General features: G+C 46.8%; 2 protein-coding genes across 3 annotated transcripts; one reads left to right on the top strand and one right to left on the bottom strand.

Moving 5' to 3' along the window:
• Window positions 1-1,584: 1,584 nt before the first annotated feature.
• FAM180B (family with sequence similarity 180 member B) lies at window positions 1,585-5,039 on the top strand. The gene is made up of 3 exons (XM_009906431.2): window positions 1,585-1,901; window positions 3,392-3,471; window positions 3,965-5,039. Exons 1-3 carry the CDS (start codon window positions 1,646-1,648, stop codon window positions 4,406-4,408), a joined length of 780 nt encoding a protein of 259 aa, XP_009904733.2. The 5' UTR covers window positions 1,585-1,645; the 3' UTR covers window positions 4,409-5,039.
• Window positions 5,040-6,058: 1,019 nt separating this feature from the next.
• On the bottom strand, window positions 6,059-24,049 carry C1QTNF4 (C1q and TNF related 4). Of its 2 annotated transcripts, none has more exons than XM_054161429.1 (2): window positions 23,960-24,049; window positions 6,059-7,585 (listed from the first exon to the last, which is right to left on the bottom strand). In XM_054161429.1, the coding sequence occupies exon 2, from the start codon at window positions 7,578-7,580 to the stop codon at window positions 6,483-6,485; it is 1,098 nt and encodes a 365-aa protein (XP_054017404.1). In that variant the 5' UTR covers window positions 7,581-7,585; window positions 23,960-24,049; the 3' UTR covers window positions 6,059-6,482. The 2 variants fall into 2 exon arrangements, with proteins under 2 accessions (XP_054017404.1, XP_054017403.1); XM_054161428.1 differs by lacking the exon at window positions 23,960-24,049 and adding an exon at window positions 9,536-9,614.
• Window positions 24,050-24,934: the final 885 nt, after the last annotated feature.

Here is a 24,934-nt window from a genome sequence, read left to right as displayed (position 1 = left end):
CTGGAGAAGAGGAGGCTCAGGGGAGACCTTATTGCTGTCTACGACTACCTGAAGGGAGGTTGTAGCCAGGAGGGCATTGGTCTCTTCTCCCAGACAATCAGCACCAGTCTCAAGCTGCACCAGGGGAAGTTTAGGCTGGAGGTGAGGAGAAAGTTCTTCACAGAGAGAGTTGTTAGCTGTTGGAATGTGCTGCCAAGGGAGGTGGTGGAGTCACCGTCCCTGGAGGTGTTCAAGAGGGGACTGGACATGGCACTTGGTGCCATGGTTTAGTAGTCATGAGGTCTTGGGTGACAGGTTGGACTTGATGATCTTTGAGGTCTTTTCCAACTTTATTGATTCTATGATTCTCCCACAGCCTTGTAAGCACAGGCTTCTTAAATTCTTGGTTTGGGTTGGGTTTAATTTATTTCAGGCCACTGTGGCTGGCAGTGTTCTCCAGTGAAAATTGGTGTAATTTGCCACTCACCTCAGAAGTTACAGCTCTAAGGGAAAGATGAAGGAGAAGGGAACACAAATCAGCAGAATACAACTTTTAGTTCCACTTTGGATCTGCCATCAATTGAGCTGATCGAATTGGAAATGCGCTTCTTCCTACACCACGTTCCACAGCTGGTTCTGTTTCCTGTTGCAGTGGCTCTTTTTGCATGCAGATGCCTATTGCACAAGAGAGAAGAGTTCCTGGCACCACTTCTATTACTGTTAAAGTTCTTTATACAGCACATTTCCCCCCACATTCTCCCTCCCCCATCCCAGGTTGCTTGAAGCACCATGCCAAGACTCATGGTCTGTGTATCATAAACAGGAGCTATTTCCCAGTGCAGTAAATCAAAAGACTGGTGGTAGCAGAAGCAGAAGGAAAACTGCCATTCAAACATAATGTTTGTGCAGGGGGAGAATTTGATTGACATAACATCAAGAAATCTTGAACACAACACCCTGTATAACAGTGGAGGTTCTGTTAGGTTACAGTCAGTGCTTCACTCCTCCTTCCCTCAAGGTCATTTTCCTTACCTTCAGTAACTTGAACCTCACCTTCCATGGGAGCTATGTATGTCCTTCCTTCCCTTCTTTCCTCAGTCTTCTCATCTTCCTCTTCTAAGCACCTGTCAGACAGACCCAGCCTGGGGACTGTTGTGTCCCCATGTTCTGATGCTCATTGTCATGCAGAAATCTTGTCACAGGAGACAATGATGAGGTGCTAAAGCCTGGGTGGCTCTGATCTTTGCTGTTTGCTAGGCCCATATAGCAAGTTGTCCCTCTGGGAGGTTTGATACAGAACTGAACAAGTGACGTCTCTTCTGCCTGCTTGTGTATTTTGGCAGCTGCTGCCACTCCATGACTCCATGCAGACTGCTGGCCTGATTTGTTTGTGATGTTTCAGAATTGTTTGCAGATTTTCAAGCTCAGGAAAGCTAGAAATGAAGCCAATGAACTGAGCAGAAATGTTGTGGAGGTATGATAGAGGTGCTGTGTGAAAGCAGAAGGGACTAGGAGGTTCTCCTCTCTTCAGGGGCAGTCCTGTGTAGTGAAATTTCTTACAACTAATAGCTTCCCCTAACAAACTGCAAGGCAAAATCAGTTTTTGGAAATTAAGCTTAAGCAGTTCTGCCAAAAACGTCACAACAGCCTTCCAAGTTTCCAAAATATGATGGAAAATATCCTTCGGGGTCAGCAAGTTGAACTGCAAGCCCTTCCTGGGACTGGAAACAGAAATACAGAAAGGTGGATCAGATCCAAGAGAGGCTGCTGGGACCAGAAGCAGCGAGGGCAGACACGGCAGCAAATGGCTCTGGCATCCCGCAGGCAGGGCCCACGGCAGAGTGTCTGGGCTGCCATGGCCAGGGCACGGCTTGGCAACTGGCTGATCCTCTGCGTGCTTGCTGGGTCCCAGAGGCTGACAGGTAGGAAGTACACCTGCTAGTGAGGCAGCTGCTGGGCTTGGCATGGGTCCCTGAAATTCCAGCAGCACACTTCTGCTCCTTCAGCTCTGGTCCAAGGTGTCTGCTCGCTGTGCTGGCAGGGATAGAGCTTGAGCACCATCGGGGGCTGTCTGCTGTAGGAAGCACTTGTACCTGCTCACAGGGATAAAGAGCTGAGGCTGGCTTTGGTGGCAGAGGGAGGCTTTTCTTATATCTCTATTGAAAAAGGCTGTTCCTGCAATACTCTCTGGAGACTTTCAAGACCTGTCTGGATGCATTCCTGTGTGACCTGCACTAGATTCTATGGTCCTGCTCTGGCAGGGGGCTTGAACTTGAAGATCTCCAGAGGTCCCTTCCAACCCCTAACATCCTGTGATCACGTAATATGGTTTGTGGATTTTCTAGACGGGTTTGGGGGAAAACACCCCCCATCCTGTTGAATGACTAAATAAGTAAGGGACAATGTTCCTATCTCCAGAGAATACTTACATTATTAGTTCAATACGTTATTTGTTATGCTTTGCTTGGTTTTTGTTTTACTCTACTCAAAAAACTAACACTGCATATATTTATGAGGCAGTTACTCATAACAGCAGTTTGGCAGCTGTTCAACAAATGCACTGACTTTGCAGTTGACATCTATGGAGGAGAAGGAAAGAGCAGCTACATCCCTGCTTACATTCCAAAGGCACAGCTGGCTTGGACCAGGGTGCCTACAGCTGTGTGGAGAAACACCCCTCAGCAACCACTGTGTGTGGGGCTGAATGGCAGTGAGAGTCTTGAGGCAGCTCAGGCATCACGCTGAGATGCTTTAATCAAGGGTGGAAAGCTGATAGTGGGGCTTGCAGTAATCATCACACATACAGTGCTAAATCTTTTTCCTATTTTTTTAAAGCACCTTCTGACCTTAACCTTGGAGTACTCGACAGAAATTCTCCCTCTTTTTTATAAGAAAAGCCTTCATCCATAGAAAAATAATTTTAAAAGAAGTGTCAGAGAGTTTATTATTTATACAAACATTTCCCATCTCATGTGTCCTGACCTGAAGGATGAATCTGTAAGAAGTAAAGAGGGTCTTGGCTATGCTGACCAACATGGAGAATGGAGGGATGCAGCCTCTCCTTCACCAGGAGGCTGCAAAAACCCACCCAATCCCTCAGTTCAAACCCATCTATGCATGGCACGAGGGGCTTCTTTGCTGCCTGTCAAAGCAAGAACCTTTGCTGCCCTACACTTTATCTCAGGACTAAGTGCCACCATATCCAAAACTGACACTTGCCTCCCTTACCCACTTCTGTTTCTCTTTAAAAGCTTGTTTTGCTCACCAAAATCCCGTGGTCAGTATCTGTCATGTTTGGCAAGCTGTGAGTGGCAGCTCACAAATACTGAAAAAGTTACTGAGAACCAAATGACAAAAATGAACAGGCAGGGCAACGGTCTTGCGCTATCAAACACTGCCTGATGTCTTGCAGATGAACATCCTCACAGAATGGACAGCACCGTCACCAGCATACCCCATCATGGCCCAGAGGACGCTGACATCATGTTAGAGGTCTCTGCAGTGTTGGGGGCCCCTGGGTCAAGGCGCTGTTAGCAGCCAGGCTCTCATGTGCTTGCACATAAAAGCTCACTTGTTCTGCCTGTTCTTATCCCTGCCGGCTTTCGGGAATGCCTGGAAAACACCCTGGCAGTGACTGAATTGTGTTTGTGCTCCCTCCAACTGAAGGGTGCAGCTGAAGGGAGCTCACACCCTGCAGCCATGGAAGCCTGGCCAGGAAGCCGCTGCAAGCAGGACTGCAGTAGGAGAGGCAGGGTGGGAGGCAGGAGTGGAACGGTGCCATGGGGAAATGGGTGTGGGGCTGGTCAGAACAGGGGTGTGGGGGGGGGGGCGCAGGGGCAGAGCAGGACTAGGAGGGCTGTGGGCAGCAAGTCAGGCAGCAGCCCAAGATCTGGTAGTGCTGCAGATGGCTTCACAGCTCGTTGCTCACTAGCAGAGGTTTGTGCCAGGCCTCCCGTGCACGTGCTGCTCTTCTCTTCTCTTCCAGATGCTCTGGGGAGGACTGGACGTGCAGGCCAATGAGAAGATCCAGCTGCAGGATGAGGAGCTGGCCTCCCTCCGCCCGGTGCGGCGGCTCATGCACATTTTAGAGGCTGAAGTTCCCAAAACACCACCAGAGGTGGAGCAGCATCTGAGATACTATTCACTGACTGATACCCCCTTGCCTGCGCTGCAGTTTGACCGCCTTCTTCTCACCAGCGTTTACTGTGCCTACCAGGTTCGCGCTGTGCAGGGTCTGGATAAAAATCTCTGGATTGGTTTTTTCTCTCAGCTGGTCGATGAAATCTTTCGTGACCTGTGCAAGGGGCTCTGCCCTGCAAATACCACCCTCCTCCTGGCCTCCTGGCCATGGCAGGAGAAGCCTTCATATTTGGCATCCCTGAAACATTCCTATCGTTCTAGCCCGGCCAGGACCAAGAGAGAGACTTAACAAGGGCAGCTACGGCAGGAAAGGACACACCTGACTGCAGCTGCATTCCTGGTTACTTGGGATGCTTTCCACATTATCCAGGACTCTATAGAAATACATCATCACCTTCTGTCTTGCTTTCTGCATTGCACTAGCATCCTTCTAAGGTTACTCAAGCTTTTATGTTTAGACAAAATAGAACAAAACTATAAAATGTGCTTGACCCTTTATTGGTTTTCTTCCTGTTTCTCAGGCGGGCTGTGCTGAAGGGGGCAGTGTTGCTCAGATGTTCTCTGTTGCCGATGGTTACTGGGGAGATGCCCTGGCAGATTTTCCCAGGATGATACACTGCTGTCCTAGCTGACTTCATTTCAGACAATTCAGCCCAGCCTCCTTATACTGCCCTTGGTGGTTTCCACCAAATGTGGGTTCTTGTCTCCTCTCCAGTAACCAGCTAAGCAGATTTTGTTGTGTTTCATGATATAGGTCACATTTAATTTCGGCTTTTTGCTCATGTGGCATCACATTTCATGTATCCATAGTAATTTCCACCTCATGTATTCATTCTCCTTTTAAAAAGCATCTTGAAAAATGTAGGTATTCCATGAAGTTTTAAAGTGTTTGCATATCATATTTACAGCTGTGCACTGCTTTGTGCCCGCTGTCACTTTGGAATATACTTCCATAAATCTCATTTAAATTCCTAGGCATTGTGACCTAGTTATTTCCTCAGCAGTTTTTGTACAGCTATGGCACTGTACAAGTCAAATGCAATAAACACACGCCCTCTCCCCTCAAAATCAGAAATAGGAGTATTTACCAGAAAGGGATCATTAGCCTTTCTCTCTCTTACACATTAAATCGTGGAATAAAATACATCTAATTATCTACTCAGGAAAGTTTGGGGTTTATTTTTGTTTTGTTTCTACTAGCCTTCCCACTGCCATTACAGGTACATTATTTATGAACATTCGTAGCATAAGCTTAGATGATGGGATCCATAATGCCCTTTCTATGAATACACTCCTACTTTTCCATGCCCAGTCAAGGAGGCAGGTGTGACTTTCAAAGCGGGAACTGCTAGCATTTCACCTAGTTCATATTTTTCCAAGATGACACTGCCCAGCAGATGAGGAGGTAAAGTGGTGAGGCAGAAATAAGAAGCAAGGTGCCACAGAGAATGGTTTTAGAGGTCAGGGCTGGGCTGTGACAGAAGATAGATTTACACAGTTCATAAAGAAGCTGTTTTGTTGCTTGCATTTGCTGGGGTTTGGTTGGTTGGTTTTCCCCAAAGGCTGTAGGAATGAAGATCAGCACTTTATTTGCAATGTAACTCCTGGCAAATATGTGTACCACCTAATGTTCTTCTATTCTCATGCTGCTTTTTTACACGCCTCCAATCTCCACCCTTCATCCTTTTCCCAAATACATTCCCAGCATTTGGCATCTAGGATAGGTATGGAGTGACAGAGGCAGGGAGGCAGCAGACAAGCCCTGCTTCTCAGAAGAAGCACCAACACTGCACCCACACTGATGACAAAAGTGTGGACACACAGACTGGCTCTGTATCACAGACTGCAGCTCCTACCATCATGCTTCCTCTCCTGAGCTGGTACCTCAGCCAGTGAGAAGCACACAAGTTTCACAAGTAACCACAAATTCCAGTCTGAGAAAATGTTACATATTTTGTGTTTTTATTACATTCATTTCCATTACATTTATTCCCTCCCCAAATACACAAGGAAAGTAATCACACCCTTTGCTCTCCAGATGCTGGGGGTCTGCAGTCACACTGCTGCAGTGTTCTCTGATCCTCAGCATCCACCTCATCACAATACCCCACCCCTGCCCCAAAATTACCTCATGCTTTATGTTGAAATCAAACACCAGCACAGGACAGGCACAGACAACAAGTAAGGACCATTCTAGGGGTGAATGGCAGACACGGCAGTGGCCTTGCAGACAAGGCACAAGCGTGCAGCATAGGGACAACACTGGACACATGAAAGCATGCTCAAAGTAGAGGATGAATTCAAAGAAGAGCTGTACCCAAGTTCATGGCACCTTGGCTCTTCTTATGCTTTCAGATCTGCATTTAATTATTTGACCCTTGTGGTGAGCTGGCACCTGGAAGCCATTTTGGCTGAGCCTCTGGGTAGATCAGAAAGCCTGTGAAGGTGATGTACTTGCCGTGGTTGCTGTAGGCACCATAGCCATCATGCTGATGGCTGTAGAGCCAGATGGTGTCCCCATACTGCAGAGGCAGCATGATGCTCTGGCTCTGCATCTCTCGCCTCTTGGAGTGGTTGTCATCATAGATCATAGCCTGCACCTCATTGTGGTTCTTCATAAGCTTCACTGACATAGTCTTAAAGGGCATTTTGCCAATGGTGAAGGAGAAATAGTATGCACCAGGTATACGGCAGGTGAAGATACCAGTGGAGGAATTGAAATCTTTTCCAATGTTCACAAACTCTGTGTCAAATGTGATTGGTTCATGCTGGGTTTGCTTGTCATCTGTGCCCAGGAGGCTTTGCGAGCGGGCAACAGAAAATGCAGAGCGAGGGTCTTGTTCCCTGCTTGGCTGATCAGATAAGACATGTCGCTGAGAAGCTTCCTTCTGCTCTCCAGGAAGCAGCTGAGCAGTGTGATGGTGTGGCCCTAGCTCTTGAGAGCTAAGAGCATTCTGGAAGAAGGCAGAAGTGTCTGGATAGATCAGGTAGCCATTGAAAGTTGTATAGGGGCCCACATTGCTGTAAAGAGCATACTTGGGATCTCCATGTAAACGCAGCCAAACAGTGTCACCGTAGTCGAGCTGCAGCATGGCACTCTGGCTAGCTACCTTCCGCTCCTTGCGGTGATGTTCATCGTACACAATCACTTGCACCTCATTCTTGTTTCTCATCAGCATGACAGACAAGTTTTTCTTTGGGTATTTCCCAACAGTGAAGGAGAAGTAGTAGGCTCCTGGGATCCGACAGCGGAACAATCCTGTCTTGGGATCAAAGTCATTGCCAATGTTCACATACACTTTGTCAAAGGTAATGACCATCTCAGAGCTTCCTTCCATGCTGCTGGTTCTGGCCACAGAGAAAGCAGAACGAAATTCAGTATTGGTGTCTGCTGGGAAGCCATCTGTAGGCAGGAAAACCATGCAGCAAAGGAAGCCAAACATGATTTGAACCTTCATCATTGTATCTGAAAGGAAAAAGAAGCATACTTTAGCAGCAGTATCACAGTATCACAGTATCACAGTATCACAGTATCAGTAAGGTTGGAAGAGACCCCAAGGATCATCGAGTCCAACCTGTCTCCACAGACCTCATGACTAGACCATGGCACCAAGTGCCATGTCCAATCCCCTCTTGAACACCTCCAGGGACGGTGACTCCACCACCTCCCTGGGCAGCACATCCCAATGACGAACGACTCGCTCAGTGAAGAACTTTCTCCTCACTTCGAGTCTAAACCTCCCCTGGCGCAGCTTGAGACTGTGTCCCCTTGTTCTGGTGCTGGGTGCCTGGGAGAAGACACCAACCCCTTCCTGTCTACAACCACCCTTCAGGTAGTCATAGAGAGCAATGAGGTCACCCCTGAGCCTCCTCTTCTCCAGGCTAAACAATCCCAGCTCCCTCAGCCTCTCCTCACAGGGCTGTGCTCAAGGCCTCTCCCCAGCCTTGTTGCCCTTCTCTGGACACCTTCAAGTCTCTCAATGTCCTTCTTAAACTGAGGGGCCCAGAACTGGACACAGGACTCAAGGTGTGGCCTATCCAATGCAGAATACAGGGGCACAATGACCTCCCTGCTCCTGCTGGCCACACTATTCCTAATACAGGCCAGGATGCCCTTGGCCCTCTTGGCCACCTGGGTACACTGCTGGCTCATGTTTAGGTGGCTGTCAATCAGCACCCCCAGGTCCCTCTCTGTTTGGGAGCTCTCCAGCCACTCTGACCCCAGCCTGTAGCTCTGCATGGGGTTGTTGTGGCCAAAGTGCAGCACCTGGCACTTGGACTTGTTGAATGCCATCCCATTGGACTCCGCCCATCTGTCCAGTCGGTCAAGGTCCCTCTGCAGAGCCCTTCTGCCCTCTAACTGACCAACATCTGCTCCCAGATGGGTGTCATCTGCAAACTTGCTGATGACTGACTCAACCCCCTCATCCAGATCATCAATGAAGATGTTAAAGAGGATGGAGCCCAGCACTGATCCCTGGGGGATGCCACTGGTGACTGGCTGCCAGCTGGATGTGGCACCATTCACCACCACTCTCTGGGCTCGGCCCTCCAGCCAGTTCCTAACCCAGCACAGAGTGTTGTGGTCCAATCCACAAGCTGACAGCTTAGACAGCAGTTTGCTGTGGGGGACAGTGTCAAAGGCCTTGCTGAAGTCCAGGCAGAACACATCCACAGGCCTCCCCACATCCACCAGACGGGTCACCTGATCATAGAAGGAGATCAGGTTGGAGAGGCAGGACCTGCCCTTCCTAAATCCATGTTGGCTGGACCTGAGCCCTTGGCCATCCTTCAGGTGCGCAGTTATTGCCGCCAGGATAATCTGCTCCATCACTTTCCCTGGCGCTGAGGTCAGGCTGACTGGCCTGGAGTTTCCAGGTTCCTCCATCCAACCCTTCTTGTGGATGGGGACCACGTTGGCCAGTTTCCAGTCATCTGGGACCTCACTGGTGAGCCAGGACTGGAGGAAAATGATGGAGAGCGGCTTGGCAGCTCATCTGCCAGCTCTCTCAGCACTGCAGGATGGATCCCATCCGGTCCCATGGACTTGTGAGTGCAATCCCATTAATTTCCAGTTCATACTCTAGTTGAAACCCAGACTGGAATCTGTCCACATTGACAGGAAGGTCTGTGTCTAAATACTAGAAGTTTCCAGTGCATTCTCTGATAGGTATACAAGATCACACTTCAGTTCAAATCCCAGCACCATTTTGGTGTTTCCTAGCACAAGTCAGACCTTCACTGGAAGAAAAAGAATCTCCTTTTCTGAGAGCCTGCCTAACCTACAGCTTGTCTGTATAGCACTGTGCTGTTCACAGTGCAGAAGGGTCCCAGAACTTGCTGGGGCTTTGCCAGAGTTCCTTTTTATAGTGCTTTTATGTGCAAGACCAAGGATGAAACAAAGCCCTACACAGACCTGGTGTTATACAGCTGAAATCCAAGGGCAGAGAGCAGAGGACACATGCTCTGGAGATTCCCATGCAGGTGCCACTGCCTAGCACTGCACCAGCTGGTTCGCAGGAGCTGGAAGCTAGGAGCCAAATAGTTTGGTAGACCCCATTATTTGGACAGACTTCACCACGAATCTGTGAAGAGTGTAAAGAAACTGGAAGAGGGAATGTCCAGGGAAGTAAGGAAGACAACAAAGCAAATCAGTGAAATGAAAAAAGAAAGAAAAAAAAAGAGGGAAGACAGAAGATAAATAAAAGGCAAGTCTCCCAGAGTGCAGAATCTCTAAGACAGAACCAAGATACCAAGCCCAGGGAAACAGCTCCCTATCTGGATAACAGGCCAGAGAGAAAAGACTTTTTTGACCCTTAGAGAGATAAGTTGGAGCTAATGGGATTTTCTGCTTCTAGCTTCTGTGATTTGTTTTTTCTTTGGGCTGAGGCCAAAGCTCATCTATTAGTGCTTTCAGGCTGAAAACAAAACTGCCAGTCATTCCAGTGAGCAGCTCCTCTCTCTGTCACCTCTCTGTGCTTATTAAAATATCATTCAGGCTGGGAGGCAACTGCCTGGTTTGCAGTCTGCTCCATCTGTCACCCCAGAACTGGGGCCTTGCCAGCCTGCAAACAATGAATTCACAGACGAGCAGAGCAGGAGCAAAGCATGTGGCTCATTGTGAGGAGGGGTGAAGACAAACCCTAAATTAAAAGGGATGAAGGGGTGAACATGCAGATCAACTGAGATGACCTAGTAAGAGAAGTAAAGCAGATGGAATCCACACAGACTGTGGCAATGGGATCCTGTTTTGGCCAGGTGTGATATGCAGAAGCACTCACCAGCAGAAATTCAACTTGACCCACAGTCCCTGCTCCTTCACTCTTGAGAATAAAACTGAAATCTGAAATGCATCTCTAATAAATATGAACCCAAAAATGAATTAGATTCTCACTTAAATATATCAAAATGACACGGCAGCAAAGACAAAAAGAAGTATTCACCCATATCCTAATTTCGTATTAGATCACTTCTCCCACAAACATCTGTTTCTTCCATGCCCTTGAATTCTAAATGTCTTTCCTGACTTAGCCTGCTTCTCCTGAGCACACTCATTGCACCCCAGGGGCTGCACTGAAGGGTGTTGAGAGACTTGACTCGTGTCTGAGGTTGCAAGTGACACCCAAATCTGGTCTGGTTTCAGTGCTGTCCCAGCTTTCAGCAGGAGGTCACACTATAGACCTCTAAAGTTGTGACTCCTGATCCTGTAACTGATTCCCAAAACTACTGCCTTCTCATAGCTGAAACTTTACTCACTACTAACTCCAGCCATGACACTTACATGGAACTAACAAGCCAAGGGCACATCTGATGGGCATTTTCAAGGGAACTATTAAGCCATAGCTAATTGCCACACATCTGCTTCCATGCTGTCTTTATTTTTTTCCCCCTTACTTTGCCATTTAGTTAGTGAGCTCCTCAGGGTAAAAGCTTTCTCTCTTCCCATGTCTGTAAGCTATTTGGCTATTGCTGCCATATCAACAATACTAATAGGCCCTAACGTCCACCAAGAACTACATCCCAAACTGTTATGCTGTGAGCTCAGCCTCTGATTCAGCAGGAGTAGTTCTGCAGCTCATTACACCTAGCACGGCAGGCTCATCTCAGCTTCCAGAAAGAAAACCCAAGCCCTAAAGGCAAACCTGTAAGGGCTATTAGATGTTTCTGATTCCTACTCATTGACTGTTATTCTGAAGAACACCGTGGTGTGGCTGCATGGAGAACCAGGATGACTGTGACGTGGCTGCATGCCCTAAAGACAAAAAACTACAGGACAGGGATCGGCAGTTGCGTTTTCAGCTGCACTAACCAGCCTGGTTCTGAAGCACTGCCTGTGCTGCAGAGCTTTCTCAGCATATCTGAGAGCAGGGAACATGCTGCAAGCATGTCACTGCTGGCCAAAACAACACAAAAAGGCTAAACAGTTTAATAAACTCCACAGCAAATCTGACCTCACGTTCCTTCAAATGACCAGTACCCTTGTTTCTGTCCCAAAGCTAACTTCTCTCTCATAAAGTCACCTATGAAAGGTTGGATCATTCAGTTATGGTTGCAAAGACTCTGCTGTTTCAGACCTTTATTTATCAGCTCTTCCCTATAACTTACTAGCAGGTCATTTAAATAAGGCAGTTAATTATGCTGCATTTCCTTAGCAAGTTGCTTCCTTGACAGCTCCCACTCACCACTTTCAGGACTATTTAGGTTCTTTATCTTTTAAAAAGAATTTAGAAAGTATTTAATAACTGCCTCTCACACTAAACCAGTCTAAGAATAGTTTGCCATCAGAATAGTTTGCCACCAGCTAGCTACAGGCCTGCCATACACAGGCAATTCATGACAGCTCTTGGACTTGAATACTAGCATTCAGATTTGCTAGTCCAAAAGATAAAGATTTCAAACTTTTCCATTGCCCCTCCAGCAAATGCTTCTGGAGCCCATGTCTATTACTGCAATAGCTTTCTTCCAGCAGAGAGGAGAGAGAACCAGAGATGTGAGGTTGGCCACAGACACTGTGGTATCAGCCTGGAGTTCATGCGATGGCTTAAGCTGTAAAACTGCAGAGTGAGGTGAGAGACCTGGGCTAGGGGTGCAGAGTGGGTCTTCAGAACGGGCCACACGTCACACGCAACAGCTGTGTTATTCTTACCACATCTACATATGGATCATGGCCCTCTGTCCTCTCCCCTCCCACTCCTGGTCATGGTGACACCACAGAAGTATGTGATGAAGCTAAGCAGACCCACCAAGGCATGCTGCTGCCTTTGCACTAAGCAGTACCAACAGAGACAGCAGCCCCCAGGGAAGAAGGCAAGAAACTAATTTTGGAATAGGAGGCACAAAACACATGCTGGAGTTAAACGGTTCTCAAAGGCACTGACATTAAATTAATGGCATGGAAAGAAGGGGCTAAAATGGTAGTGACTCAGAGAGCAGAACAGAGTTGCAAATCTTTTGTGAAGAAACAGAATTTACCAAACTTTAATAGCTCTGTGCTCGTTGGAGCTGAGTTTTCTGTCCCGAAGCAGAATCATACAATTTACAAAAGGACTCCCAGTAATAGAAAGGTCACCCTGTTGCTAGACTTGTGCATCATATCTTCTTGTAAAAGGGTTTTCTTTTTATTCCAAAATATTAATGAGTTAGATTCCCTAGCCTTACCTCAGGCAGGAGTCCTTTCATTTCAGAGGGAGTTTTACCCAGAAGATCACTGAAGAATGAGATATGAAACTAAACTGAAGCAGTGAAGTTGAATTAACTGCTTGTAAAAGTTCTTAAAATCCTGTAAACTGCAAGAACAAAGCCTTGTTCTTCCTAGCTCTCACTCTAATATTTAAGGACAGCTGCAGATGTTTCAATTATTTGAATCAGTGGAAGCCTGTGTAATGAACAGCCCTCTTGGACTAGAGTTAGCAAGATTTTTTTCCCCCAGATACCACATACTGTCTGTTCCACTCATCTGATACAGATTATAGAGCATCAGATAATGATGCAAATGAATCACTTCTTCCAATATTGAAGAGAAATTAATTGCAGCAGATACTCAAAAGCACTCAAAACTGTGTGAGAAAATCAGGGATTCACTCATGGCTTTGGCCTTTCTCTGCTCTTGTTGAATGTGTGGTTTTGAACTTTGGAACAATCCAGAGAGGTACAACACTGAAGCATACAGGATGCTTTCTGGAAATGATAAGCCACCCTTTCAATGACAGAACTGTATGGCACTAATATAGAAAGTATTCCTCTATAGAAAACGTTGTTTTAAAAAGCATCTCTGCATTATAATGAATTGGGTAAACTGAGCTGTGACACCAGACAGACAGTAGAATCAGTGCTCTGCAACCAGCTCAGACCTAGCCCCTTTATTCTGTTTCGTTGTTACATACCAAGGCTCAGTTTTCCCACCCCACTTCCTTCCACCGCGGAAAAGTCTGTCTTTGGCAAAAATGCCGACTCCTTCCATTAACAAGTGAAAGCCTACCAACAGATCAGAGACTGCAGGCAGGTACTTACAGTATCGATATACAGTACTATAAGTACTTATTATTTAATTTGTTTAAATCAGACTTTACGCATCTAAGAACTGTTCCACGATTCCATGAAGAAGCAGCTTCCTTCAGTGAAGTTGGAAAAATATTCTCATTCTCCAGCCATGCAGACCAGAGCAGGAGGTTCCTAAGCCATTCCCACAGCTGATGCCCTATTCATCAATTTTCTTTCAATCCTTAGTTGTAAGAAGTACTGACAGAAAAAAAAGGAAATTTCACCAGGATGAGAGTAAGTGTTCAAATGAGACATAGGCTGCACTGGCTTTCCTTCCTCTTCCATACTGCCACTTCCATTCACACGCCCAATCACCCAGCAGACCTCTCAGGGATAGCTCTTACCTTATTGGAATGAAAATAACTGTCAAAAGTAGGAATTCATAAGAGTCTGTGGAAGCTGACACCCATGCAAGTGCACTGAATAGAAAAATCATTTTGGCTGTCTATATATTACAGGAATCACAACTTTTATCTTACATTTTCTTGCTGAAGATTGTTGCACTTGAGATTGTGGAGATACCGTAAAGAGATACTGGAACCTCTGTCCTCTCTGTCCTCAATTTCCTTTCTGTGCTCCTGCACTTAGTATCAGCCAGTAGATGATTTTAATTTAACTGTTGTATAAGATCCCAATCAGCAAAAGGAAAAAGTTTTAGATTTTTATTGCCTATTCTCTTTTCTAGCTGCATAGCCACACCTGCTCCTCCTTCTCCCTCTCACTTGAGTGGGCATGTAATTCTCACTTTCCCTGGAACTATGTGCCTGCAGTTGCTGCCTCCAACCTATTTCCCCACTCACTGGAATGCTGCCCTCCAGTCATTGCTCTAAGACCTACCCACCCAGGTAAAAGCTAGAGGGAATATGTCTGTTCTTGCTGGTTGATCATCAAATCATCAGTTAGGATGAGCCTGGTGAGTCCAGCAGCCATCCTCTAAGGGAAGTAATAGACAGCTGAGTGCCAGCTGGGACTGCACACAATGACAACTAAGAGCATTTGTCTCCTAGATGTGTCTGAGCTTACTGACTGCTAGGAGCTGATTTATCAGTGCAACCAAAGACGTTCACAGGGTGGGGAACTCTGCTCCCGCTTTTGATTACCTCCTGTTAACAGATAGCTTCAGAGAGGGTGAGATTTTGGTGGATAGATCACCTGTAACACTAGTTTCATCAGTGGAAACATAATTGCTTTGGTCTTTTTATCCCTCAAAGTATAACACACTTTGGGAAAACGTCAGTGTAACTGGTCTTCTCTGAGAGTAGGCTTTGCAAATCCAGCTGAAAAAAAACCTGTCCTGGGGCATTTGCCCACAGGAATGCTGCTTTCCTTGGAAGTTTTTGTTCTTGTCTTGACAGGTAAGGCAGAGAAGCATGCTGTCTTTTTACATCTGCCATCACACTCAGCCAAAAAAACACCTTCATTTCTTCTCATGCCCTGCTGTTTCATTACTGTGAAGGTACTCGGAGAAGACTGTGAATTGCACTGCAGTGCTGCTCTTCACTGCCAACATGCTGCAACATCTCAATTTGGAAATTCACCGAGCTCTAGTTTAGAGTAGAAGCATTAAGATCTGTGTATCTTCCACCTCTGCTCTGGTGTCTTCTGCTCTTCCTCCTACTGGGTCAGGACACAGGCCTGGAGCTGGAGAACTGAGAATAATCAAGCATCACATGCTCAGCACCAAAGCAGAGGCCAGTATTACACCAGAATGAAAAATCTGCTCTGCCAAACTCTGCTTGGGGAAAGGAGGTGGCAGTCAAAGTCCACATATGCTAACGAGTCTTTTTTCCGTTTCTGTTCTCTAGCTGTCGGACATGGCAAGTCTGTGGCATCCACACCCACTGAATTGGCAGACAGACCAACAAGCAGTCATTTAGAGTAATGCTTGCATGTGACTACCCCCATTTCTGTCACCACTCAGACTCTTGAGACCCAGACCTTCCCCATGGTGGCACAGAAGTTCTTGATTAATAATGAACCTCTCAGCTGCTTTTCATGATTTAGGTTTATCAAATCCTCGGCCCAGTATCATTCTTTTATCTCTGCAGATACATAGCTAAAAGCAGCAAAGTTAGCAAAGTTAGCCACTGCCAAGTGTGTTAAGGCCAGCCCTTCACGACCAGCAGTGTGCAGTTCCCTATTTCTAGTGGCCTTTCCTGCCAAGTGTCTTGTAAAGGCATCTCTTTGAGGAATGCCAATAGACAGCTGCAACCTGGGCCCCTTCAATTTTGTAACCTTTTCACTAACGATTATTTCTGAGAAGCCTGTAGCTGGTGCAAATGACACATGTCAAGGCTGTGAATTGAGAGCTGGTGTCTTCAAGAAACCCCAGTTTCTGCCTCCACTTTTTAAACTGTGAGCATATTTTGGTCCATGGATTTGGTTAGCTCGTCATCTTCTTCAACAAGGAGTGAGGTAGTTTCTCCCATAAACCCTGGACATGTTCAGTTTTCACAGCTGCACCCTTGGACTTGGATTTTTCTGCAACATCTGATAAAGACGTTCTGCTGCCCACAAGTCAGACTTCACTGCCCTGGCTGGAGGCACAGGGAGAAGCATTTGCTGAACAGCCTCCTTGCTGCACACATCATTTTACAAAGTTTCCCCATATCTGCTCTCTGGCTTTATATCGATTCCAGTATTTTAAAAATGCCAGTCCCCTCCTAATGGCAGGAGAAATGCTTGTGTGACTATTTCTGTCAAACTCCATCTGCACTGCGAAGCCACTGGTAAAAGGCTTTGGCATTACCATTAGAAAGCGCTGCTGGACACTACTCTTCACTCATCAGCTCCTCATTCACAGTGAGAAAGTGCTCAGAGCCTGTCAAGTGTTCACAGATTCCAGGCTCATCTGCGTGACCAGCCGCTTTCCTCCCAAGCAAAATTGCTTCTGACAGCTTGAAGCTGCTGCCTCTCATTTTTGTTTATAGGAAAAGAATTTTCCTAAAATACTGACATAATGACTACAGCAACCCACCATCAGGTTTTACAGAACTTTTAGACCCTAACTGGACATAATACAAAGAAAAAGAAAAGGAATTAAGATGAAGGACATGGCTGCTCTGAAGACTGGGGTGCAGTGCCTGCATTTAAAGCAGGATTGTCTATGGCTACCTCGCATTAAATGTGCAGCTCATGCTGACCGAAGGGCCATTTGCACAATTTCCTTACAATCACACTGAGACATTACAGCCACACACCCAGAAACCAAATGTACACATTCAGTTCGTATTTCCAGCTAGCACTCCCTCTACTCAAATTCTTTCTGACCCCTACCTTCCTTCCAGCTATTTCTAACAACTTTCCTTTTCAGGACAATTACCAGCAGCTCCCAACAGATTACCATCTGCAGAACCCCCTCCAGCACATTTCCTTGTGTGTTTTTTTTTTTTGCCCAGCCTTGTCTCAGATTTCCTCACAAGCTTCCCACAGAAAAACCTCTCCAGCCTACTGCCTCCTTCTACTAGTAGAAAGGAGATTTTTAACTTGAGCTACTGCTTCACAGAATCACAAAAAACAACTGGTTGAAAGAGTCGTCAAAGATCACCCAGTCCAACCCTCAACCCAGCACTGCAGGGTCAACACTAAACCATGTCCCTAAGTTCCAGGTCCACACGTTGCTTGAACACCCCCAGGGATGGTGACATCACCACTGCCCTGGGCAGATCATTTCAATGTTTGAGAACCCTTTCAGTGAAGAAATATTTCCTAATAACCAGCCTAAACCTTCCTTGGTGCAGCTTGTAACCTTTCCCTCTAAGTCCTGTCACTTGTCATCAAGGAGAAGGGGCTGCCCCCTCCTCACTTCAACCTTCTTTCAGGTAGTTGTAGAGAGCAATGAGGTCTCCCCTCAGCCTCCTCTTCTCCAGTCTGAACAACCCCAGCTCCCTCAAACATTCCTCATAGCCCAGGTGCTCCAGGCCCTTCACCAGCCTTACTGCTCTTCTCTGGACAAGCTCCAGCACCTCAATGCCCTTCCTGTAGTGAGGGGCCCAGAACTCAACACAGTACTCAAGGTGTGGCCTCATCAGGGCTGTGTACAGAGGGATGATCACCTCCCTGTCCCTGCTGGCCACCCTGTGTCCCATACAAGCCAGCATGCCATTGGCTTTCTTAGCTTCCTGGACACACTGCTCACTCTTACTCAGTCGACTGTCAACCAATACCCCCAGGTCCCTCTCCACGTTGCAGCTTTCCAACCACACATTCCCAAGCCTGTCGCTTACCATGGGGTGGCTGTGATCTGGGTGCAGGATCTGGCACTTGGTCTTGTTGAACTTCACACAATTAGCCTTAGCCCATCAGTCTAAACTGTCCAGATCCTGTCTCTAGCAGATTGACACAGCCACCCATCTTGGTGTCATCTGCAAACTTACCGAGGGTGCAGTCAATCCCTTCATCCAGATAATTGATAAAGATATTAAAGAGGACAGGCCCCAGCACTGAGCCCTGGGGGACACCACTAGTGACTGGACACCAGCCAGATTTAATTCCATTCACCACCACTCTTTGGGACCGGCCAGCCAGCCAGTTTTTTTATTCAGTGCAGAGTACACTCATCCAAGCCTTTAGCATCAGGTCACTGTGAGCCTTTACCTGGATATGCTTTCTGTTTCCCAAACAGAGACTAGGCTCATAAACTCCTATAAGAAGTAAAGAAAGAAAAGAGAAGGACAGGAGTAGTGATGAAATAAACTTGGGCAAACACTACAAGCTATGTGAAGCTCTGGTCAGTCTCTGGGTGGACAGGATGTGAATTTACTCTGAAATACCTGGGGCACTCAGTGACCAGATTTCCAAACAAATCATTGTGTTTCCCAAATCATTTCAAGCAACAATGGGAGATGGGGGCAGGGGAAAAAATGATCAGAGCTTTATGTAGTGTCACAGTTTGTGCTCACAGGTTCCAGAGTAAATCATGAGTATTTCCAACAGTTTATGGATAATTCCGGTATAGGAGTGTTTAAATGCCATCAAGAGTATAATGCTAATATGTCACAGTATACTGAGCAACAGCTCCATGAAAACATCCTTCTAAAAAGCGCAGCCTAATCTTCACTTTCTCCTTGTCTTGTTCATTCAGCACAGATACTTTCCAGCAGCTGCTCTGCAGCCTTTTGGCTCCAGGGAGTACCTGCCTTCATAGAAAAAATCTCTACTGCCTGGTTGGTATAAAAACCACTTCCACTCCTCCCAGTATGTCTTTAACTTCTTGAAGAGCTTTTCTTTTTGTTCAAGTGGAAAGGTCTAAAGCCTGGGGAGAGAGAAAACCCCTTCTCCTTTAGAGGATTAAACAATGCTTTGGTTAGACTCAAAATGTGTTCTATTCAAGATCTGCAGCATCCAAAAGAGATGATCACTGCTCTGTTAGTTCTACCTGTCTCCTTACAGAGATCCAACATTTTTTCACTACACACTAGGGATCTCTGTTCCATTTATGTTAAACAATGTATGATAAACCATGAATACTACAGGACCTAGATTTTCTCTCCCTGGAGAAATGCCTAGAAACATCAATTGTAGAACTATGCTTTATTTTATTCCTATTCTGAATTCCATCACTTCATTTAATTTTATCTCTAAAAAGCATTTTTGGATTACAGTCTTCCATTCAAGGAGTAAAATACTAGAAGAGTTTGTATTTTCAGTTTGGATCATTTTGCTAACTGCTAATGCTCATTTGTTTTTATACTCCTGTATCACTGTTTTCAGTATGCATAGACTCAATCAAGCATCTTCTCCAGGGAAATCACAAAATCATGTTCCCTATGCCTTCTCAAAAAAGAGAGACCGCTTTTAACCACCCTCTTGTAATATATTTCTTTCTTTCAGGCTCTTTTTAGAAAGAGCTGCATTGTTTTCTTGGTGCTGTGCTACCCCTGAATATCAGACAAACATCAGAGCAGCAGACAGCTTTTATTTCATGTACATGAAATGAGAATGCTGCCTTCATAAATGGATCAAAGAATGATCTAGGCCAAATAGTCCAAGGTGCTTTCTCATGATAGGCTCATTAGCCTAATTTCATTCTTCACAGATTATTGTCTAACTTGCTTCTAAAATTAAGGAGTCTTCACAATATCCCCACGCTAAATATTCAACAGTTTTTATTATCCCAGGTCCTATAAAATTATTCCTTTGGTCTAAAGTAATCTTTCTTTCTGCTACTTCTTGCTTTCTGTTCCACTTACAATGAGTTCAAAGAAAAGATCATTTCCTACATTTCTTATCTGGAGATTGCAATAGTCCTCTGCCAGCTTCCTCACCTTTGGGCTAAATAATTTCAGTCATTTCAAATCTCCTTGCAGTTCATGTTTTGGGTTTTCGGTTGGGGTGTATTTGGGGTGTATATGGGGTTTGTTTTGTTTTGGGTGTGGGGTTTTTTTTGTTGGTGGTTTTGCTTCTGTTTTTGTTTTGAGCTGTGATAAGTCTGACTGCCCTTACCTGGACTCTCTCTGACTGAATGGCACCTGTCTACCAAACCTTCACACAAGCCTCTAAGCTAAGGCTTCAGCAACGCTGAACAGAGCAGCGGGATTGCTTCGTGTACCTTCCAGATTGTATGCCTTTTATACATCCTAGCAAGATGTTTGCCTTCATTTGCAACAGCATGACATTGACTCATGTTCAGCTTGTGATCTATCATAACACTCAAATTCTTTTCTGCAGAGTGGCAGACCAGTCACTTCCTTCTCTCTTGTGCTTATGCAGTTGATCCTTCCTGCCTTACTGTGGTACCTTACATTTATCCCTACCAAATCTCAACCAGCTCATTTCCCAGCAGTTCTTCTCATTTGCTGGAATAATTTTGAATTCTAATCTTTTGCTTCAGCATATTTTGAGTCTCACAGTTTTATATCCCTGAAAAACGTGATACACCCACTACAGGGTACATCCATTAAGGTTATCTAAGAAAAGAAGGAACCATGGCAGACCCAGGACACACTGACACAGCTATCGTATCAGTTTTAAGCAGCTTTTGGCCTCTCTGAAGGACTAAACCCACACAGATTATGAGCTCTGAATCTTCTGATATCATTTAAAGATCTTCCTGTTCAGAAAATCATGTTTATGCAGCTTACAGCTTCCTTCACCTGCTGTGCTCTGTGCCTCAGCAGAGCAAAACATGAGCAACCATGGTCAAGAATCTCAACTTTTACTTAAAAACACACACATTAAATCTCTCACTCTTATGCCATAAATATATTTTAATACGCAAAAAGCACAAAAGCCAGTCCTGTTAGAACCTGCCAGAATACTGAAACAATGCATGAGGGAAGATGTGACCAGATCTCTTCATAGGCTTAGGGATATATTAGACATGTCATGAATGCTGTAGTCACAGCAGCAGCACACACTGGAAGGGTACACCAAGGCAGATGAAATTATTTCCATGGACTAAACGTCTCCTTTGCATCTGCCCTTGACCAAAGGACTGCAGATGCCTTTCTTCCAAGCTCAAATGCCCACCATGGTAGTCACAAGCAGGCACATTAGAGACAGTAAGCCTTTGTGTACAGAGGAATAAGGATGAGCTGGTATTCCTTCTGACAATGGAGGCTTGAGTCTCTCATCCAGGTCTTGTTCCAGTAACCACTACTGCAGAGTTCTCAGACTACTTAACCCAGTATGGAGGGGTTTCCTGGCACTGTAGCTGAGGCCCTGGCACAGCAGAAGAACATGCAAGGGATGAGGAAGAAACAGGACTCTGAATTTGCTTTTGTTTCCCAGTAGGGCCCTGGTGATCAGTTACTAGCCTCTGGAGCAGCCACTTACTGATTGCTCTGTGATCATGTCCCGATTCCAGCTGTGTCACCTGTGCTGGAAACCTCAGATCTTTGATTATATGCAGCATAACCTGGAGGAGGTATATACAACTAGAGGAGAGGCTTTACAGGGACAAGAAAGCACTCAGAATTAGAAAAGGGATTGACAAGAGAGCCAGCAGCACTGCAGTTGTGTGTTATGGTATACCTCATTTGAGCATCTGACAAATTTCCTTCCCTAGGATAGGAGCAAAGGAAAAGGTCAAGTGAAGCTGGAAGGAAAAATAAAGTCCTGACTTTAGTTCAGACTGCTGAGCAATGGGATTTATACCAAACTTCTGTCTGTCAATCAAGAAGTAGGAGCTGAAACTTTTAGTATCTGCTGGGTGAAAAATTGGAGTCAGTCTTTCAAATATTCTATGAGATGAGCTGTCAAAGTGCCAGGTCTTAATGCGTCTCACAGGACAGGATGAAGATCCTTGCCCCCAAAGACTAGTCAGAACATAATTTTCCTTAACTGTGCACCTTGGAGTACAATGTACCCTTCGTACTTTGGGAATTCAGAATGATGGGAGAATGGAAGAGTTCAGGAGTAAATGCCACCAAAGCCTAACATCTGACCTCAGATGCTAGGAACAAAGACAAAAACTTCAGCATTTTAAAACCTTTATCAATTTTAAGCCCTATTTTTTGTTCTATTCTCATTCCTTAGAGTAAATGTAGAGGTATCTCTTGGAGGAAGACCTTTCTCCACTGATAATATTATATTCCAGAGGTGCTCTCCACCGTGGACACCTCCCATCACCATCAGATTAGTCCAGTTCAATGCTCTCTGTCTGTGGAATGTGAAAATGTTGGCAGAATGACAGCAATCACTTGGAGGCTCCCTGCATGTTCATCTTCCATAATGGCCCCTTTTTGTTTGGTCTTCCTATAATAAAAGGAATGCACAGAAGGTTCACACTATCTTGCCTTTTCACACCTTAGACATATGGTATTTCTCTGTTCATCCAGATTAGTGTTTGATACAAGAGTGAATATTCCAAGGACTGGTGACCAACAGCCAGCCTTTGTTAGAAGATATGTCTGTTAATACACTGGAGAATACAGAAGGCATTCTATACCTACTCAACTACAGGCCATGGTACAGTTACCCTATACTTCTACAAACACAGCTGCTGCCATTGTAGGTCCACCCAGCCTCCTGTGTTTGGAAAACACAAAGGGCTCTCAGTTATCAACCAGCACTTTCTGGAGAACACAGCACAAGGGAGAGACAATCACACCAATGAAACATAAATAACAACAAGCAAGATTCCAGGTTTTGCCACCAAATCTCTGGTTCCAGTGTATTTCATTTCTACATCTGCTTCTTCATTCACAAGCAGCAAACATCTGCCACATTGGCAAATGGTCAGATTTAAATCAATGCCATGCCAAAGATACAGGTTCTCTGTTAGGGAAATCAAATGCACTTTGAAGGTGTCACTTCTTCAAGATGGAAAATATGAAACTTATCTGTAGAGCCTAGTCAATTGACCACTCAACACTCTGAATTATGCCTTTTTAGAGGGAAACAGAAGGAATGTAGAGGGTAATACTGCCCTCCTGGGAACCCTCGTCCTCCCTTGAGGTACCTTTTACTGCCATAAATTAACCCTTATGAATGGCTAGGCAAGTCAACAGCTGCCAGATGCCTAGATAGGACTGCAGCCTCACTGGCAAAGTATTTCAAAGTCTTGTTACACATCATGTCCCTGGAGAAGGCAAACTACAGAAGGTTGCAATAGCACCAGGATGAATAATTGAAACATGGTTCATTCAGTATGTGCATAAACTGAAGGGTCACAACAGCCGCCAGTGCAGAAACTCTCCGAGTGTTTAATAGGAACATCCTCGGGAGATGCTGACCCACTTCCTTGGGAGCTTTTAAGGAGTAGGTGTGGAAATGGCTGTGGGATTGCCAAGTACATGGAGAAGGATTAAGCTACATTATCTGACAAAACGTTCTATCTTACAGAATCAGTCGCATACGTTCCTCTTGGGAAAACCCTTAGCACTCAGCTCCCCCAGGAAAGTCAAGTAGCGTTCCATGAATGATTAAAGCTATTTCCCATCTGAGAATCTGCCCCTGCGGGTATGCCCTTCCCAATGGCCGACCGTTGGAGGTTCTGCACCCTCGGTTCCGCACCAAACGGCGCCAACATTTCACAGCCCCTCGGGGCCACAGGAACTTTACCCGCAATGAACACGGTGGGGCAGGGTAGCTCGGGCAGCTCCCGTTATTGTTTCGTATCCCGGGAGCAGGGAGGGCCGCGGACTCAGATCCCGCAGACGGACCGCGTCCGCCGCCGTGAGAACCCTGACATCCCCGCCGCCGCCGCCGCCTGGGCACTGCTGCGCCGGGCAGGCAAGTCGGGGGCAGGCCCGCGCTCGGCCCCGCTCCCATCGCCCCTGTCCTGTCCGGGGGATGAGCTCTGAATCTCCGGCCCGGCCCCGCCAGCATCGCCTTCCCCCCCACCCCGACACGGTACCTGCTGGCGCCCCGCGGCGGCGGCTCCGCGGTTAGCGGCGGGTGACGGCGGCGTCTCCGCGGGTGGCGGCGGGTGGCGGCGGGTGGCGGCGGGTGGCGGCGGGTGGCGGCGGGTGGCGGCGGGTGGCGGCGGGTGGCGGCGCGGGCGTGTGCGCGGGGCCGCAGCGCTGCCTGCGCACTGACAGCTCGGGAGCCGCGCCGGCGGGGGCCGGGGCTGAGGTGGGAGGGGGGGGCTCCGGCACCCGGGGCCCCTGCGCCGAATCAGGGACGGGAGGAGGGCTCGGGGGCGGGCGGGAGCGGGGCAGGGGAAGGGGGCGGCGGGACTTGGAGCCCCTGTCACCGCTGGCAGCAGGTCGGCCTCGAGGAAGCGGACAGGAGGAATGAGAGCGGCGACCTGGTGAGGGGCGGCGGGAGACAGAGGGGCTGGGTTCCTCGCTGCTTTCCCGGGAGGAGAAGAAGCGGGAAGCCGGTGCCGTGGGATTCAGCACCCACCGTTCACCGCGGCGGCGAGAGCGGGCATCGCTCCGCGCCGCTCCCCTCCCGGGGCAGGTTGCCGGCGGGGCACAGCCGCTCCCGGCCCGGCGGTCCTCGGGCAGGGCTGTGAGGAGAAGCAATAGCATCAGCGAGAGCGCACGGTGTAACGGTGTAACATGCCGTGGCTACCTACGAGGATGCTCATGTCTGATCTGCCTTGGAGATCTGGGGATCCAAACGCTTGTCTACCGCCCAGCTGCATTACTGCGTCCAACAAAAGCTCACACCTTTCTTGAAAGCTTGTCTGGCCCTAAATCATCATTTAACAATGAGGCTACTACTTCTTCCTTTGAAGGTCGGCATTGATTTTCGCTGACAGCAAAACAGCAAGCTTTTCACATTACTTTTCTGTGTTGAAGAGCAAATTAGGGGGGTTGTAAAGCATTTATTGTTAGCCCTGTAAAATCTAATGTTGACTTCCAGAAAGAAGATGTAAAGATCC

Source organism: Dryobates pubescens, chromosome 5, assembly GCF_014839835.1.
Source record: "Dryobates pubescens isolate bDryPub1 chromosome 5, bDryPub1.pri, whole genome shotgun sequence".
NCBI lineage: Eukaryota > Metazoa > Chordata > Aves > Piciformes > Picidae > Dryobates > Dryobates pubescens.
Note: the sequence above shows the minus strand (reverse complement) of the source record. Positions and strands in the feature narration are given on the sequence as shown.

Excerpts from the sequence above, each read along its gene's own strand:
- FAM180B (XM_009906431.2), top strand. The coding sequence starts at position 1,646 with ATGATGGAAAATATCCTTCGGGGTCAGCAAGTTGAACTGCAAGCCCTT. Across the intron at positions 1,902-3,391 it reads TGGGTCCCAGAGGCTGACAG|ATGAACATCCTCACAGAATG; the intron begins GTAGGAAGTACA and ends GATGTCTTGCAG. Across the intron at positions 3,472-3,964 it reads ACGCTGACATCATGTTAGAG|ATGCTCTGGGGAGGACTGGA; the intron begins GTCTCTGCAGTG and ends CTTCTCTTCCAG.
- C1QTNF4 (XM_054161428.1), bottom strand. The coding sequence starts at position 9,599 with ATGGGAATCTCCAGAGCATGTGTCCTCTGCTCTCTGCCCTTGGATTTC. Across the intron at positions 7,586-9,535 it reads TTTCAGCTGTATAACACCAG|ATACAATGATGAAGGTTCAA; the intron begins GTCTGTGTAGGG and ends TTTTCCTTTCAG.